General features: G+C 38.7%; 1 protein-coding gene across 7 annotated transcripts in view; it reads left to right on the forward strand.

Moving 5' to 3' along the window:
• The window catches only part of BRD1 (bromodomain containing 1), a 106,533-nt gene that overhangs the window by 57,635 nt on the left and 31,110 nt on the right, over positions 1-17,788 (forward strand). For 5 of the 7 annotated variants that reach the window (XM_048836233.2, XM_048836229.2, XM_048836227.2 and 2 more), the window contains one exon: positions 1,224-1,712. The exons of 1 other annotated variant lie outside the window; for it this stretch is intronic. In XM_048836233.2, coding sequence (XP_048692190.1) covers positions 1,224-1,712 — 489 coding nt within the window. The remainder of the gene's footprint in view (positions 1-1,223; positions 1,713-17,788) is intronic. One more of the 7 variants, XM_048836228.2, reaches the window with a different exon arrangement.

The raw sequence follows: 17,788 nt of genomic DNA on the forward strand, positions 1-17,788 counted from the left end.
TGTAGATAAACAATGACAAACTAATGAATTATCATTTAAGTCAATAGAATTCCAGACTTTCTGGCTGGTTTATGTGCAGTAAACGTATGTAAACTTAAATCTGCATGAGATTAGTTAAATATGTTTGATCCTTTTTGTGTTCTACACCAACGATTATTTTTGTGGTGCAACAAGTTACATTTGATTGCATAAATGCTCACTTGTAAAGATATAGCCTTTTCATTTTGTTAGTGTAGCAATATATCTGTAGAGAAAGCAGGTAGACGTCTCAACATGGGCTTTTTTTTTTTTAAAGGAGTATAGAGGAAAGATGAATAATTTGTACACTTATCTGTTGCAAACTGTGGGTTGGGTAATTTTTGCTTGTTTTATTGAATTCTGTAGAGCAGAATTTTTTCTTCTGTCATTTGTGTTAAAGAGCATTTTCTAGTGCTAGTTTTATCTAAACATCCACAATGTGTGTCTTGCCATTCTACACCATGAAATTGAAAGAAAAGAAAAACAAAACAGAAGTCAGAATTGACATTTGGGTTGGATAGGGGGAAAGAAAAATTGGTAGAGGGGTGGTTTTTCTGATTTCTCCTGTAATGGCTGCAAAGATGTCTTTGCCAAGCATTTGTCAGTAACTATACGTTTTAAAATTTAAAACTGGTACCCATAACTGTAAAGCAGCTTTGCAGAACTTTCCAATTTGTGAATTTGGTAATAGTTTATAGCCCGCTATTACGGTTAATTTTGATAGGTTAAGCTATAAATTCAATTTTTAAAAATGGCTTTATCTGCTTTAAAAATGCTTTTCTTATTTAAATTAATGTAAACAGGTAAGATGAATATTTAAATTAGGAAAATGTATTTTATTCAGACTTTAATGTTAATGGTGAAATACTTGCATTACCAGATACAAATCATCTGCTACTCTACTTTTCTGTAAAAAGTTCTTGTACCTAAGTTTTTAAATACCATTGCATGTAAGGTAAAAATACCTGCCCAGGTTTAAATTTTTAACACTAAATGTAAACACCTATTTTGTTAGAATCCCAGTATAAAACTAGGCACTACTAACTAGGATAGGTTGTTGCTAGCCAAACGTTTATGTATTTAAAATGTTATGGTTTGTTTCCAAACAACAATTATTTGATGAGCTGAACATTTATAGTGAGTGTTATAATAGATTTTATAACTACCAGTTTTCAAAAATCACACTCTATTTATAATTTTTTCAGGAGATAAATCTCCCCCTAAACTTGAACCATCAGATGCATTACCTCTTCCTTCAAACTTGGAGACTAATTCAGAACCACCAACCCTCAAACCAGTAGAACTCAATCCAGAGCAGAGTAAGCTTTACAAAAGAGTAAAATTTGATAATGAATTATATAGCACTTCCATTCAGAAAGAAATAAATGGACACACTCCAGAACACTTACTTGACAGTAATCTCAATGAGTCGACTGTTTCTGCTGTAGCTGAGTCATCAACTGATGTAAACAGACGTACATCCATTCTCTTCTGCAAATCAAAAAGTATAAGCCCCCCAAAGTCTGCAAAGAACACTGAAACCCAGCCAACTTCTCCACAGCTAGGGACCAAAACCTTTTTGTCTGTAGTCCTTCCAAGGTTGGAGACTCTTCTGCAGCCAAGGAAAAGATCAAGAAGTGCATGTGGAGATTCTGAGGTTGATGATGAGTCCCCTGTAAAGCGCTTGGATACAGGTAAATATTACAAAACTTACATATTGGTGGGCAGAAATATTGGAAGATAATACAGATGATACAACAGACATTTTAATATACATTTACTTTAAATAATTCTTTAATCATTTAAATTATTTCAACACTTCAGCATTTTTTCCTCACAGTTGAACCAAGTGCAGTTATGATTTAGGAAAGTTATTGGTTTGTTGCTGACAGTCCTTTATTATTGAGATTGCTTCTCAAATTTTTATTGCTGCAGTACAGACCTCTCTCTTTCTCTCAAAAAAAAAAAATGTTTTTTTTTTGTTATGCTTGCTTCCTATTATCTTTCCCTTGCATCCACTAGGGGAGACAAACAACTCACTTCCTCTGAAAAGACCACTGGTGAATCTACATTACATTTCTTTATAGGACATAAACATGAATCCCGCCCCATCAGCAGCCATCATTATACTCTCTCTGACTTTTTATTTTATATTTATCCCATGCCTTTTTACTTTGTATTAATTTTCCATCTAACGCCTTTCCTTTCTATGAAGCAAAAGTGATATGACTATAAGTTTAGAATGTGTGAGTGATAGCTATACAGAATGTTGTATCTGGAGTGTTAAAATCATAAGGCATTGTTGGCTTTTCTTTAGAAAATTCCTATTTTTAAGTGAAGATTTTTAAAAAGTAAAGCCATGCATAAGAAAATTGTAGGTGTCAAATATTTGAGCTAAAGGATCCAACTGTAAGATTACCATGGCTAGATGTCACCTGGACTAGTTTTTTCAGAAATTTTATGAGGAACTTTCTGTCCTGTGAAATGAAGTTGTGTAAGTTAATTATTCTTCTTGATAGTGTTTTTCTCAGTTATATTTGTAGTAGATACTTTGAATAGAACAAATGTATGGGGAGGTGGGGGAAGGATAATGTAAGAAACTAGTAATATGTACTTTCCTTATGTTAGTCTTTAAAATTCTTGGTTTTTTTATATCCTCTGCCATTTGTCATGTTGATATATAGATTTTTATGTTTGAAACGTATGCATGATGTTAGTTCTGACTCCACTGAAACAAAATTGGATCTGCATAAAAAACTCATGCTGTGAAAGTATAATTTTAAAAAGTTTCTATTTACTGTTGAGTCGAAGGGGGGAGGGCGGTTGGCTTGCAGGGAAGTGGAGTGAACCAATGGGGCGGGTTTTCATCAAGGAGAAACAAACGGAACTGTCACACCACCGTAGCCAGAAAATATAGGGGGAGGAAATTACAAGTAACACTTGGTGCAATTTTTAAATGATTTTTTTCCTGTAAAAATGCTTTTACAGACATACTTGGAAACAACACTGACATCTGATTTGTTCTTTTGTAATAAGAAAGATTAATGTATTTTACATAAATACTGTGATACTAGATTGATGTTTTGAATTCGGACAATGGATTAATCTGCACTGAAAGTCTATGGGGCTTCTTTCGCTACATGTTTACTCTCACCAATTGTTAATAGAAGTGCATAATGTATAATATGTACACAATATAGCATTGCTATATATTCTATATCCTAGATACAGAATGTACAGATTATCTATAGACCCACTTACAAAATTAATCCAAACATTTAAATTACATTTACAAAAGTTTATTGTATAGATTATTTAAAAAATCAAGAAATACAAACTGCAGTGTTTAGTTCTTACATTTACGTGATAATTTTACCAGTTATATTTTATGTAACAGTTGAAAAACAAAGTTTGTCTGAAATCCTAATTATTGTAAAATTCAGTTGTGACTTTCTGCTTAGATGCAAGGATTAACATCTTTGCTCCATTCGAGGCAATGGCAGAACTCTTTGTGACTTCAGTGAGGCCAGAATTTCACCCCAGATATTTTGAGTTTCAGAACTGTTTTACAGGGTGTTTTTTTTTTTTTTAATTCTATTTGAGTGAGACAGTCTCACACTTTATTTTGAGTATCTTTATGGAATTAAGTAAATTGACTGGGGATAACATCTTTTACTTGCAATCAGTCTCACAGTTCAGAAATATTAGCTATATTACTCTAACCACATTAACAACTGATTGAGTAGTTAAAATAAAACCCTGAAGATGAAGAGAAATGCCTTCTTTAAAATAAAATTCCATTTAATAGAACTGTGCATTTTAAATCTATAAATATTTTTGTTGCTTAATCTCAAAGTACAAATATTTAAGATGCATTTTTATTTTTTATTTAGTTCATTTAGATGAATATATAGGTTTAGGTCCATACAAATCTAGACGAGTTAATTAGCAAGTTTTTCACTTAATCTTGAACATTGTTCAGGGGCTCAGTCATGCAGCTGTTAAACACACACAACTGCTGTGGATTTAGCTCTCTCCTAAAGTCCTGATCCTGCAGCCCTTATTGATTCAGAACTCCTACTGAAATAGCTCCTTGTTTGCCATTTTGTACCTATTTTACAATCTCCACTGCTGTACTCTAAACAAAGTTTTTCTTTCCTGAATTGCCATCTTTTTGACAAAGTTCTTCATTAAAGTTTTCATACCTGTTTATCTCTTTCACATTAACTTGGATAAGTGATCAGTTTGTTGCAATTGGCTGCTGCCGTGGGCCGTGATCCTTTAGAGAGGTCCAGTGCACAGACCCTTCCTTGTATCTTTGTGAAATCCAAATCTAGTTGAAATTGATTTTCTTTGCAGGTTCAGTGTCTTAAACTACTACAGAGTAGCATGTTAGTGTTCAATCAAAATGAAATGAAATTAAAAATACAGAAAATGCAGGAGTATGACATTTCTGTTTTCAGATTGATATTTTACTAAATTATTATTTCATGTTGATAGTCAAAATATTCATGTTCAAAAGACTTTGGTTTTTTATTCAGATGTACCTTTTGAAAATCATGAAGTTATAGACAAGTTCTGCTTAAAGGCGTTCTTCTATGATTACATTCCTCGTGTTTCTCCTAGTACAGATCAACATTCGTAGTAATTGGAAGATAAACCAGTATAATATTTTTTCAGTTTAATTAGTATGAGTATTAAATGAAATCTTTTTGTATTATAGGAATATAATGAGCAATTTAACAAAAGCTGTATATTTTCTGTACTATATATCAAATGTTCAAGGCTGCGGTAGCCTCTGGAAGGAAAGTGAAGTAATCGAATGGTGGTCCCAGGTTTTTTGCCATCAACATCTCGTCTCCCCCATTACTCTTACTGAAGTCTGTGCTCTGCCAGCTCTTGTTCTTCAAAGTCATTTCTTATCTGTCCACATAAGATGTTGGCACTTCTTCCCACACTATTCCACTATGCCTTGTATTTTGCCCTATGCCCCTTACACTGTGCAGACTCCTTCTTGAAATCTTATTTTTTCATGTAGTTTCTTGAGCAATAGAAAAATCATAGCCATATTTAGGTACTCTTCCCTTCCTCTTTTCCTCTTGCCAGATAATGAGTTCTTCCTGTATTTTTAATTCATGTATTTATGGTCATTAGAATAAGCTCTCTAAAGCAAGGTCATTGTCTTTACTAGTCAATGTTAAGAGACAGGACTGCTGGTCTGTTTGGTATGACAGTTTCTGTGTTTTATGATTTTCTAATAAAACAGAAATAAATTAATGTAAAATAAGTAATGTTTTGGGGAATCGGTGGTAATATACGAAACATCAAAATATTATCTTTTGAGAGGTCTAAAACCAGTCAGTTTTAGTGATACCATTCTTTACTTCTGCTTCTGATCTCTTATCTCCCAGAGAGATCTTAATCCCTCCTGTCCTTCAAAAAATAGCTTAACTCTCCATACATAAAACTTCTAAGCTGGCGTTAAGGTTGAAAGTAGATAGCATTGACTTGGTTGTTGAAGCCTTGCCAAGAAGGCTGGTATTATCAAACGAACATTAGAAGATGGTAGAAAAAAATTACAAGAATTGTGTAGGACTCCTTTGTGGAGGAGAGTGAGAGGGAAAGCTTTTTAAAAAGCTAGAAAATCATAAGTTAGTTTTAACTTGTACAGGAATTGGCTTGTTCCCTTTTTGATGCATTGTGACCTATTGAGAGAAGTTGAAAGGTATATAAAAACCCACTTGCTTGTTCTTGGAGTGCTTGCTCATGTCGTTTCCATTCTAGGTGTGTGCGCACCCACGTGCGCGGTCATCGGAGATTTTCGCCTTAGCAGTAACCATAGGGCCAGCTGTGGCGTCCCCTTGAGTGTTGCGCCCAGGCGCTGGTATATCAGGCACCATTGGCCCTATCCCCTCTCAGGTCCTTCTTACTGCCCATGGTGGTTAGTTGGTGCGCTTTTCCTTGCTTAGCAAGGGCTATCAGTTTTTTTTCTCCTTTGGACTTCATTCCTTAAGGCCTTGTATAGAATTAATTCTTCAGTAGTTAGTGTTAAGTACCTGTTAAGTGTCTAGTTGTTAGTAGTTAGAGTCCCAGAGGGGACTTTGCCCCTGGTGGGCATGCTCCGGTCTCTGGGGTTCAAGCCCTACACAGAGCTTGAACAGGCCTATGCCTATTAGTGACTCCCAGCTTGGGGGGGAGGCGCACATAAGAGAAGTGCCGTATCTGCAGAAACTTTCGGCCCAGCATGCAGCAAGAGCGGGACATTCGACTTCAGGCTTTTCTGATGGAGTCCGCCCTCCATCCGGCCTCTGAGCTGTCTCGGCATTGGTGCAACGTGCACTCCCGGCACCGAGCTCCATTCGGCACGGTTCTGGCCGCCTCCACTGCCATGGCTGTGGCAGTCTCATCCAGGGTCTGCTAGAAGAAGGGACAGAGACACTGGGTTTAGTCATCGCCTCCATTCTGCCTCCCGCTCACTTGCGCAGCCTGGCCTAGCGAATTGTCCGGAGGGCAGAAGTGCTCATTTTGATGGCGCTCAAGAGCGACGACCCAGCCAATTCCCCAGATCCACCGTTCCTTTTCCTCAACCACCTTCACCCCTACCGTTCGGCCTGGTCGTGGGTCACCTCGGACCTCTGGATACTGTACATAGTATCTCAGGGCTAAACCCTGCAATTTTCGGCCACCACTCCCTCCCACAGCCCCTTTTCCCTGTCCCTCTTCAGGGATCCTTCTCACGAGCAACTCCTTATGTGGCTGGGGGCAGTAGAGGAGGACACGAAAGGGAAAGTGTTCTACTCCTAGTACTACTTAATCCTGAAAGCAAAAGGAGTCCTCAGACCCATCCTGGACCTGTGTTGCCTCACAAGTCTCTCAAGAATTTGACGTTTCCCTGGGTTCCATCATCTCCTCCAGGAGATTAGTACACCGCTCTCAATTTACCGGATGGTTATTTCCATATTCCTGGGTCACAGACGTTTTTTTCGGCTTCATAGTGAGCAGGCACGATTTTCAGTTCATGGTGCTGCCCTTTGACTTATCTTTGGCCCCAATGGTGTTCTCAAAAGGCCTGGCTCCAGTGGTGACTTAAATGAGACATTGAGGGGTCCAGATTTTCCTGTATCTTGATGACTGGCTTATCAAGGGCAGGTCTCAGGAGCAGGTGCAGAGGAGCCTCAATCTGGTGAGTTCGACTTGTCACGATTTGGGCTTGCTAATAAACATTAAAAAGTCCGCATTAATGCCAGTCCAGCACATAGAATTCATAAGGAAGGTCCTCGACTCCATGCGAGCCAGGGCCTTCCTTCTGGAAGTGTGTTTTCAGGCCATGTCGTACTTGATCTCCCATTTAAAGAACCACCTGTTCTCTGCAGCCCACACCTGCCTATGTCTGATGGGCCAAGTGGTCGCCCATGCTGGCTCCATTTATGACCTCTGCAAGCATGGCTGGCCTCGGTCTATATCCCCAGCAGACCCAGGTTGGACTGGGAGGTCAGGGTGCCGAACCATATCCTGTTGTCCTTGCAGTGGTGATTGGATCCCAAGTCGGTGCTGCAGGGAGTTCCCTTCACAGCTCTGTCTCTGTTGCTTGAACCTGGTCTCCCGACGATTTGGATCTGGGCTGGGAGGCCCATCTGGACGAGTTAAGCACCCACAGCCACTGGCTGTGGGACAGTCTCACCCTCCATATCAACATCAGGGAGCTCAGGGTGGTTCACCTCGCCTGCCAGGCTTTCTTGCCCCACCTGAAAGGCAAGGTGGTACAGGTCCTGACGGACAATGGCGCCACGATGTATTACATCAACAGACAGGGCGTTGCCAGGTCCTCAGCCCTTTGTCAAGAGGTGCTCAGCTTTTGGGACTTTTGTGTGCAGCATGCCATTCATCTGGTCGCCAGCCACCTGCCAGGCACCAGGAACGTCTTGGCGGATCACCTCAGCAGGACCTTCTCATCTTGCCACAAATGGTCACTCCATCCAGAGATGGTCAACATAATCTTCTAGAGGTCGTGGACTCCCCCAGGACCTGTTCGCATCCAGGCAGAACAGAAAGTGTCACGTGTTAAGTTTGATTTGGGGTCTGGACAGAGGTTCCCTTCTGGACGTCCTTTTTTATTCCATGGTTGGGAGCACTGATGTATTCCTTCCCGCCAGTGCCACAGGGTCCTTGTGAAGGTAAAGCAGGACAGAGTGACGGTTATCCTGGTAGCTCCCGCATGGCCCGTCAGCACTGGTTCGGCACGTTGCTGAGCCTTTTGGCAGCCACGCCTCTTCCGCTGTCTCTTTGGCTGTATCTGCTGTCTCAGAACCATGGCACTCCTCTTCATCCAAACCTGGCAGTGCTGCACTTGACAGCTTGGCTACTGCATGGCTAAGCACGGACGAGTGGGCATGCTCAACCTGTGTCCAACAGGTCTTGTTGGGTAGCAGAAATCCTCCACCAGGGCAGCCTACCTGGCTAAATGGAAAAGGTTCGAGTGCTGGGCCTCGGAGCGACGCATCTTAGGGCTGAGTAGGCTTCGCTGCAGGACATATTGGATTATCTGCTGCATCTCAAACTCTAGGGGTTGTCCATCTCTTTGATCAAGGTCCACCTGTCCACCATTTTGGCATTGTGTCCTCCATTCCAGGGCAAGTCTCTCTTCGCCCAGCCTATGACAGCATGTTTTTTGAAGGGTCTGGAATGCCTCTATCCACACATCCGGGATCCTCCCCTCTCCCCCTGCCTCGGGACCTGAATTTTGTGCTGTGAAGGCTTGTCGGACCTCCCTTTGAGCGTGTGGCTTCCTGCTTCCTGCTGCTTCTCTCCCTGAAGGTTTTGTTCCTGGTTGCCATAATGGATGTCTGAGATCAGGGCACTCATCTCTGAGCTGTCTTATATGATCTTCTAGAAGAACACGGTCCAGCTGCGCCCGCGTTCGGTGTTTCTGCCCAAGGTCATTTCTCAGTTTCATACTGGTCAGGACATATAGTTACTGGTCTTCTGTCCGAAGCCCCATGCATCTGATGAGGAATGCAGGCTTCGCACCCTGGACGTCAGGAGGGCGTTGGCATTTTACATAGATAGAATGAAGCAGTTCCGTAAGTCAACGCAGTTGTTGTTCATTACTGTGACAGACAGGATGAAAGGTCGTCCGGTGTCTGCTCAGAGAATCTCACCCTGGATTACAGTCCGCATCCGGTACTGCTAAGAGCTGGCAAAGGTGTCCCTGATGGCGATCCAAGAGATCTGTAGAGCCGCTCTCTGGTTGTCCGTCCACATGTTCGCATCACATTACACACTGACCCAACAAGCTCAAGATGATGCTGGCTTTGGCCGAGCTGTGCTGAAAGATGCAAGGCTTTGAACTCTGAGCCCACCTCCATTGATACTGCTTGTGAGTCACCTAGAATGGAATTGACATGAGCAAGTACTCGAAGAAGAAAAAACGGTTACCTATCTTTTGTAACTGTTGTTCTTTGAGATGTGTTGCTCATGTCCATTCCATTGCCCACCCTCCTGACTTTCTGTTGGAGTTGTCGGCAAGAAGGAATTGAGAGGGCGTAGGGCCTGTGGCGCCTGACATGCCAGCGCATGGGTGTGACACTCAGGGGAGCACAACGGGCGGCCCTATGGATACCGCTCAGGTAAAAATCTCCAATGACCGCACATGTGGGCACACACACACCTAGAATGGAATGGACTTGAGCAACACATCTCGAAGAACAACAGTTACAAGAGGTGGTGTGTTTGTTTTTTTTACCTTAGCCGATATTTCTAAGTCAAATTTTGTCTTCCCCTGGTTTTGCTGGAGAACTGCTTGGGAAGTAGGTGTATATGAGGTGTGTGGTGTGAACTGTCACACCTTACTTAATTGGAGGGACAAGGATGTGGAATATTTAACGAAGATGTCATTTGTCCCAGGTGTTCATTAGGAAGAAGTATTGGTAAAAACAAGGTTTTTATCACTGTCTAAAAATCCTTTAACCCTCTTAGTGGCTGTTTTCAGTCTCTTGTGATGTCATAATTCCCTTAGTTTTCCAGTCATTTTAGGCTTGGTCTACACTAGCAATTTGTGTTTGCTATAACTGCGTTGCTGAGCAGTGCAGTTATGCTAACCTAACTCCTGGTGCAGACTCTTGTTGACATAGCTACTGATTCTCAGGGAGGTGGATTACCTACGCTAATGGGAGAAGCCCTCCTGTTGCCATAGGTAGCATCTTCACTGAAGCGCTATAGTGGTGCATCGGTGCAGCTGCGCCGCTCTGGCCTTTTAAGTGTCGATAAGCCCAGAGTCTTTCTTTGTAGATAGGGCCTCAGTTACTAATGTAAAAATGAAACAAAAAAAAACTATTTTTGTCAGAAGTTTTACATTTTTTTTTTTTTAAAAAAAGGTGGGGGAATAAACCCCATCTTATTTTTCCTTTGCCATTCACCGGTCTACAACTGCCCAGCTCTGAAGGCAGAGCCACCACCGGCAGCAGCACAGAAGTGACAGGTTGCAGTACTGCAACCCCTCACCCCACAATCTTCTGACACCCCCCCCCCCCCCCCACAACTCCTTTTTGGGTCAGAACCCCTGCAATTACAACGCTGTGAAATTTCAGATTTAAATAGCTGAAATCATGAATTTAACGATTTTTAAAGTTCTGTGACCTTGAAATTGACCGAAATAGATCATCAATTTGGTAGGGCCCTACTTATTGGTGTAAACAAAGACTTCAGTCTTGGGCCATGGAATTTATAACACATAACATGGTAAAAAGACATGCATATAAAAAACAAATTTTAAAGCTAATGCTCTGTGTTGATATTGATGAAATTTGACCCGCAGCCTGTCCAGTGTAGCGACATCTTCATTTTTATTCAGCTTCATCTGTGGATTTTTAATTTTTTTTTTAAGTATGGTGTTTTTTTTTCCCCTAAAGCAGAGGGAGGTTGTCTTGTCTTGTTGGTGTGTGTGTTTGACTTGGGGCTGGTTTAAAATGCAAAAAAAATTGTTCATTTCCAAGCACAAAACACTTTGGTTCAAATGCTGATCTTATATATGCAACATAAAGCTCCCTATGCCTCAGGTAAGAAATGAAGTTGCACATGCATATCTAAGGTTCTATGTTGATTCCCTTTTGGTAAATTTTGAAGCCCTAAGTTATGCACAGCTAATTGGAGGAATCAATTGATTTAACATTCCAAGATGGCTTAATGTGTCCCTGTGTCCAAATTTGGAAAAGTTTATCAGCTAACAGTAAAAATACTGACTGTTAAAACTGCTGACGCACTTCTTGGATCCTTTTATCTTGTATTAAATTAAATTTCAGAGTATTTATTTTTATTTTATTTTCTCTAAAGATGGCCATTGTTGTGAAATAGAAGAGCTTCTTTTAGAAAGTCTGCTATAAAATTCAGCCATTTAAATCCTTAGGAAAGTTGGTTGAAAACAAAAATTCCTGTTCCACAGGAAATTCTGAAATTAAAAAAAAATTATTTCAAAATTGAACAAAAAACTAAATTTCCAGCAGAATGGGAATTTCAAATTTTCATTTTAAAAACAGTCAAAATGACATTTAGTTTTGACTTTTTCTAAAAGTTTCCGAGGCTCCCTGAGCTGTATACAGTCCTAGCAGACCCTGAGGTGGGGAGCCTAGGAGCCAAGCAACTTGGAAATCCTGAGAGCCCCTGCTCTGGACCAGTCCACCTCCTGAGATGACAGGGAGCTAGAGATCCTGGTACTCCAAAGAGCTTGGGAGACTGGTCTGCCAAGGAACAAGGCAAGCAAACTGGCAGGAAGTCAGGCGGGTTTCTAATAGAAATGTTTATTTTGATGAATTTGTATTTTTCAACAGAAAAGCATTCCTTCTGAAATTTTCCAGCCAGCTCTGGTGGTTGGTTATGGCTAAAACCAAAACATTTCTATTAGGTTTTTTTTTCTTTTTTGGCAGTGGGGTGGTGTGCATGTGCGTGCATTTTGAATTTAAAAGTTGCTTGGGTCCCCTGTGCAAAAGAGACCAATTTGCAAGAAAATAAAAACAACATAACACAGACATATGTTCAATAATTTCATGTTTGCTTTGTCCTCTAATGCCTTTTTGAAGTTTAGATGAAGAATTCTAGTACGCCCAATAATTTATCAAAATTTGTTTATCAAAATGGATTTAGTTAAAACAGTGAAAATTTATAGTACTTAGTGTATATGGGAGAAAAAAAGTTAAAATAAACCTTTTATGTCATACAATGTGTTCAGTGGCATTTATGAGAAGTTATGCTCCTGTGATATTTATTTCATTTTTAAAGATTCTTAGTAATAGGTAGTATTTTTATCTTTTAATTAAAAATTACATTTTTTTTATTTAAATTAGTAAAGTAAAAAGATTAAAGCAGCATAAATGAGGGGAATTCTATGTACCAGTACGCAAATGTGTAGATAGTTTTCTGTTTTGTTTGAAAGCTTGTGAAATATGTGCATGAAATACTTAAACATAAATAAGTATACAGCTTAACATTTCAAAAATTGTTCTTGTTATAGTTCTTAAACTTCTTTACCTTTTTTGAAAATATTTTCTAAGGTAGATTATTTTTCAAGACTTGTTAATTATTGACCCTCTGAAAATTTACTAGAGTTGAATTATATTTTCTTAAATCATTGTAACTTAAATAATTTTGTAATGGTAAGAAATGTTTCATGTTTCTTGATGCTACAGGTTGTGGTGATCCTCTAGGTTTAGTTTTATGGTGAGTAGTAAATACTATGGGCATCTAGGTGAATGCAGCAGTGCTACTGAATTGCTATTTATTATTTTGTGGTGCACATGGAATATAAACAGTGAATTGAGAATTGCCCTGTTCATGTAAAGGTATAGAAGCCAATAAATTGTGGAGGTGAATATAACACTCATGAAATGGGGGTATGCTGTTGCATCTTGATCCCAAATAACTGCATTTTCAAGACCTGTTATAAATATTTCACTTTAAATTCACAAATTGGTATACTTATCTGCAATTTCATACTCTTCAGTGCCTACGTCAAATGTATAAAGTACCAGTGATAACCAAAATCACAGTTGTTTGGCTTGTGTAAACTAAAGAATAATTATAGAATATATTTATTTGCATAAAGGTTTGATTTTTTTTTTAAGAGGGGGCATGTGTGTGTTTTTAACATAGGATCCAATCGTACAAATTAAGTGGCGCTACCCATATGCATAAAGTTACTCATTCACATATTTGCAGGATCAGGGCCTGTATATGTGTGTGTTTGTGAGTAAATAATATGGAGTGGTGGAAATAAATTCTTCCACATGTGGGGTGTGTCAAATATATAAATTATATTCAGGAAATCTTTGTGTACACCTCACACACACGTGGGAATGATATATTTGTATTTATCTGGTATCAGTGGTCCTCTCACTTGTATTCTGCCCCTTAATTCATCTCCACCAGGACTGCTACTAACATACCAAACTTCTGAATAGCTTCTGAACTGCCATTTTTTATGAACAGACTGCTCAAATGTTTTTCGCCTCCATTCCCCATCTTGAAATATGAATTTCTGTCATTGAAAGATTATATTGTCTCTGGACCAGTGAAAGGTTTACAGCTTAATTATACAATCACAGGTGGAGATATCTATGAGGTAAATTGTGGGGCCATGTATCACACACCTCTAATTACCTGGTATTTGCTCTGCCTGTGAATCCTTCTCCCCCCAAACTTAATTCTAATATTCCAAACTTTGGATCAGCTGCTGCTTTATTTAAAAAAAACAAACAAACCAGATTCAACCAATGTCCTTGTATTTTCTTCCTTTACCCATCACAAAGTAAAATCACAATCTGAGATGGAGGAGGGGGGTTATTCAATCCTAAAGCAGTAACAGGTTATATTTCCCTATTTTTTTTTTTACTCTGCAGGGCTAGAAATTTAGTTTTATAGCAGTGTGAAGGGAGAATTCTCTGTGTTCGATTGGGAGGTGCATCGTTTTGCTTCTAACGTCTCAAGTTACCTTTTAAGCAATGACATTTTTATGTGTAGAAAAGTTTAGGTCATTTTTGGAGATGTTTTTAAATTCATTATTTATATTTTTCCCTCCCATCATTTGTGTAGTAACTAGGCATTGGCTTGAAGGTAGAGGGATACAAGATATAATCCAAATACATTTCACAAAATATCTAAAATATTTGTAAAATGTTTCCCCTGTAATATATGTGGACTGCAGAATACATGCTGATATGATACAAAGACTTTATGTAACACTTACTGTAGGTGTCTTTTATGGTGTCACTAAGGAATAATGTGAACTTTCTAAAATTATTATAACCAAATGCAAGCACACAGCTGAGGGCCAATCCCAGGCCTGAAACAAACTTTCTTTTTCCCTCATGGCATTGAGCATATTACTGAGCGATGAACTGTAATAAGTAAATAAATGAGCGTCTCATTTTTAAAAGAAATATTTATTGCCTTAATGTAAAAAGGCCATGATTTTTTTTTTAACTTGAAAGTGGGAGAAGGATTTGGCGGGGCGGGGGCTTGTTATTACAAATTCATGCATCTAATCTGAAGGACTTGATGATGATGAAAAATAAATGAAATCACGCGGAACTGAAAGCAGAGCAAAAAGGAAGGGCTTTTTAGTCAGTTTGTTAAAACAAACAAACAAACAAAAAACCCACTTATGAACATTTCAGAGAATGAATATTAAGGATGCAAAACCCCTATTCTTTCAGGTGCGATAGCTTACAATAAACATCTCTTGAGACCCCTAAGGAGTTCCCCAGCATAATTAGGGAAGACCAAAGTTTCCAGTCCTATTTCTAATATATAAAAACAAGCAGAAAAGCTTTTTAATTTTTATTTTTAAAGCATCACCCTTCATTTACAATAATATAAACAAAAAGAATATGGCTGAGGGTTTTCTTTTTAATAAATCCTCTCCAGTCACCTTTCAATCTCACTATTACACACTGCAGATGAGTTAGTTTTCTGATAAATAAGCAGTAAAATAACTTGGTTTCCGTGCTACCACAGCTGCAATCATCTTTAATGCTTGAATTAGAGCCTTGTTGGTATGAATGTGGCTGTGCTCATAGTATGCTGTCTGTGCGGGGGCCACAACTTTGGAACTGACTTCCTGGTATGATCCAAAATAACTCATATCATTTGATCTTCAGGGTACACTGTAAGGCCTTTCTCTTTATGTACGCTTTCGGGGAGATGGATCAGTGAGGTCAATATGGTGTTTATGGAGTAGGCAGAGTATAGTTTAGATTTTATTTTCTCTAATAGGCTCTTTTATTTTTATTAATAGGGAAACTTCTGTGTATATTTTATGTCAATGTGCTTTTAGTTACATCAGTGGTATCGAGCCCCTGATAAGTGCTGCTTCTTTTTATTAGTAATACATTGAAATAAAGAAAAGAATATAGTATTATTCCAAAACAGAAAAAAAACTTTAAAGCTCTAGTTATTTGTAAGAGAAGTATTTTTGAAGAAGTGAAGAATATTTGAAATTGGCTTTGAGAAGGGAAATTAGAATAACCAAAAAGGACTATCAATTGCATACACCAACAAAAATGTGTTTTGGGTTTTTTTAATCAAAGTGTTGGAAATATTTAACTGAAACTCGGCAAGTCAACCCATGTGCTTTAACTGTATATGCTGAGAGGATAAATTTCCATAATATTTGATAAAATGCAGCTTTTATACTGTACATGGCTTGCTTCAGATGTCCATTTAAATTTTGGGAGCACAGAATGTGTTTTGTGCATTACCCTATACCTCAAAGATCAAATACTTATATATACAAATACAAACATATGCATTTTTGATGTGTGGTGTATAATAGTTGGGTATCTGTACAAACTGAAGTAAATGTAAAATGGACAGATATACACATTAAAAGTTTCTATTTTTCTGTTCTTGGTGTATTTTTTTTCTTGCAAATTTTATACAGAAGATCTGTATAATTTTTTTAATAGTTTTGCCCTATTTAAATAATTAGAATTAATTGAAGTGTGTGTTCTCTTGCAAAGCCATAACTAAAGCTCTGTGAACTCTAGAGACATTTTCTTACTACCAGCGTTAGCAACATTGGGAGCCCCAGAATAGATATGTTGCCAGCTGCTGCTGGGGTTTTTAGTAGTTTTTAACCATACTTAAAGCAGATATGATCAACACGGTTAAACTCTGGTGGCGACCTGTCTGTGGCAATAATTGGTCAGTCTGAATCATTGTTAGCAAACATGATCCATTTTTAGAAATGTTCCTATTATATACAGGGTCTAGCAGTCTTCTGCTTTCAGACTGCATCAGAAGTTTTGGATCAGGCAATCTGCAAGGCTCTCTTTTTTTTGCTTTGTCATCTTTTCAACATTTTGTTTGTTTACTGCTTTTTCATAAGTGGTGATTATTAATCCTTATTTGGAATAAATTTTGAACATTTTTGGCTTTCTTTCTTTTTGCCACAATGAGCTGCTTCTAGCAAGAAGAGTGGCAGCCATTCTCCTGCGACAGCACATCCATCCTCACAAATTGTAGTTCTAAGATTATGATATATCTTTTTATGTCCTTATTAGGTGATATTCTTCAGATAAGTGTGTAGAAGTAGTTATAAGAGAGTGTCTAGATGAGCTCATCCTGATATCTTTTGGACTAGCTTGACTTTTATTTTAGGGCTCTAGAAAAGGAGAAGGGGAAGAAAGGAACTTTATTGTTCTTTTGAGAGGTTCTGGAGAGAGGTATTAAGAGCTGTCATTTTCATGGGCCCTCTTTGACCTGTCCGTCTCCTTGATTTTGTCAAGCTCTTAGCCTTGCATTCCCCCATAGAGACTTGTTATGTGTCCAAAAATATTTTCATCCTCTTACTGGGAAGGAAGCGTTAAAGTCTGTTGTGGAACATGGTGATGAAAAGGAAAAACATATCCTCGAAACTTCCAAATTACTACAGAAGCTTCTCCTTGGACAAGGATTAATTTCAGTCTTACAGTCAAACACCAGACAAGATTTCTCAGATGGCTGGTGAAAACTGGAATAGGAACAAGGGAAACTGTTGCCAAGCAGGACTTAAATAATTCTTCCACAAACACCAATACAGAAAACCGCACTTTTCAGGGCCTTTTTGTTTTGTTTCCCAGATGGATCAGAGCATCGTCGGCTCTTGTTGACATTTTAAAAATACCTAAATAAGATTTGGAGACCTGGGTTCTGGTTTTTGGTGCCAGTATTGATTCTCTGTGTCTCTGGAAAAATTACTGGAGCTCAAATCCGTTGCTTGAAAGTTCAGCACTCAAAATCATATTTAAATATAGATGAAAATATTAGTTTATGAAAGTGCACTTCATGGGGTTGTCCATTTCCCCACCAACATTGCCAGTAGATTTGTATGCGAGACATCTGTTGAATGTGGATGCAATGGTAAATACTGGAATTACCTAGACTTGCAATACAAAGGGTATCAATATACAGCCCTCTTTCCTTCAACTTATTAGCCCATAGGCTCTTTACAAAATACTGTACGTTGTTGTCGTCTCCCTGTTGTCAAAGTAATTCCATTTATACCTGTATTGTGTATCACATTCTCATCACAGCTGGATCACAAAGGAAGGCTGTTGCAAGGAGTCATACTTCTCAGAGAGAAATCCACAGGCCAGTGATAAATCAGCAGAAAGTCATCCTTATCGCCTCTGAGAGAATTGCTCACTTCATGGTGATTCTGGATGCGCTTTTAGGCTGAGCAGTTCTGTCCAATACCACGTTCATGTAAATGGTTCATAGTGTGAGTTAAAATAAGAAAATG

The sequence above is a fragment of the Caretta caretta genome, chromosome 1, assembly GCF_965140235.1.
Source record: "Caretta caretta isolate rCarCar2 chromosome 1, rCarCar1.hap1, whole genome shotgun sequence".
NCBI classification, from domain to species: domain Eukaryota; kingdom Metazoa; phylum Chordata; order Testudines; family Cheloniidae; genus Caretta; species Caretta caretta.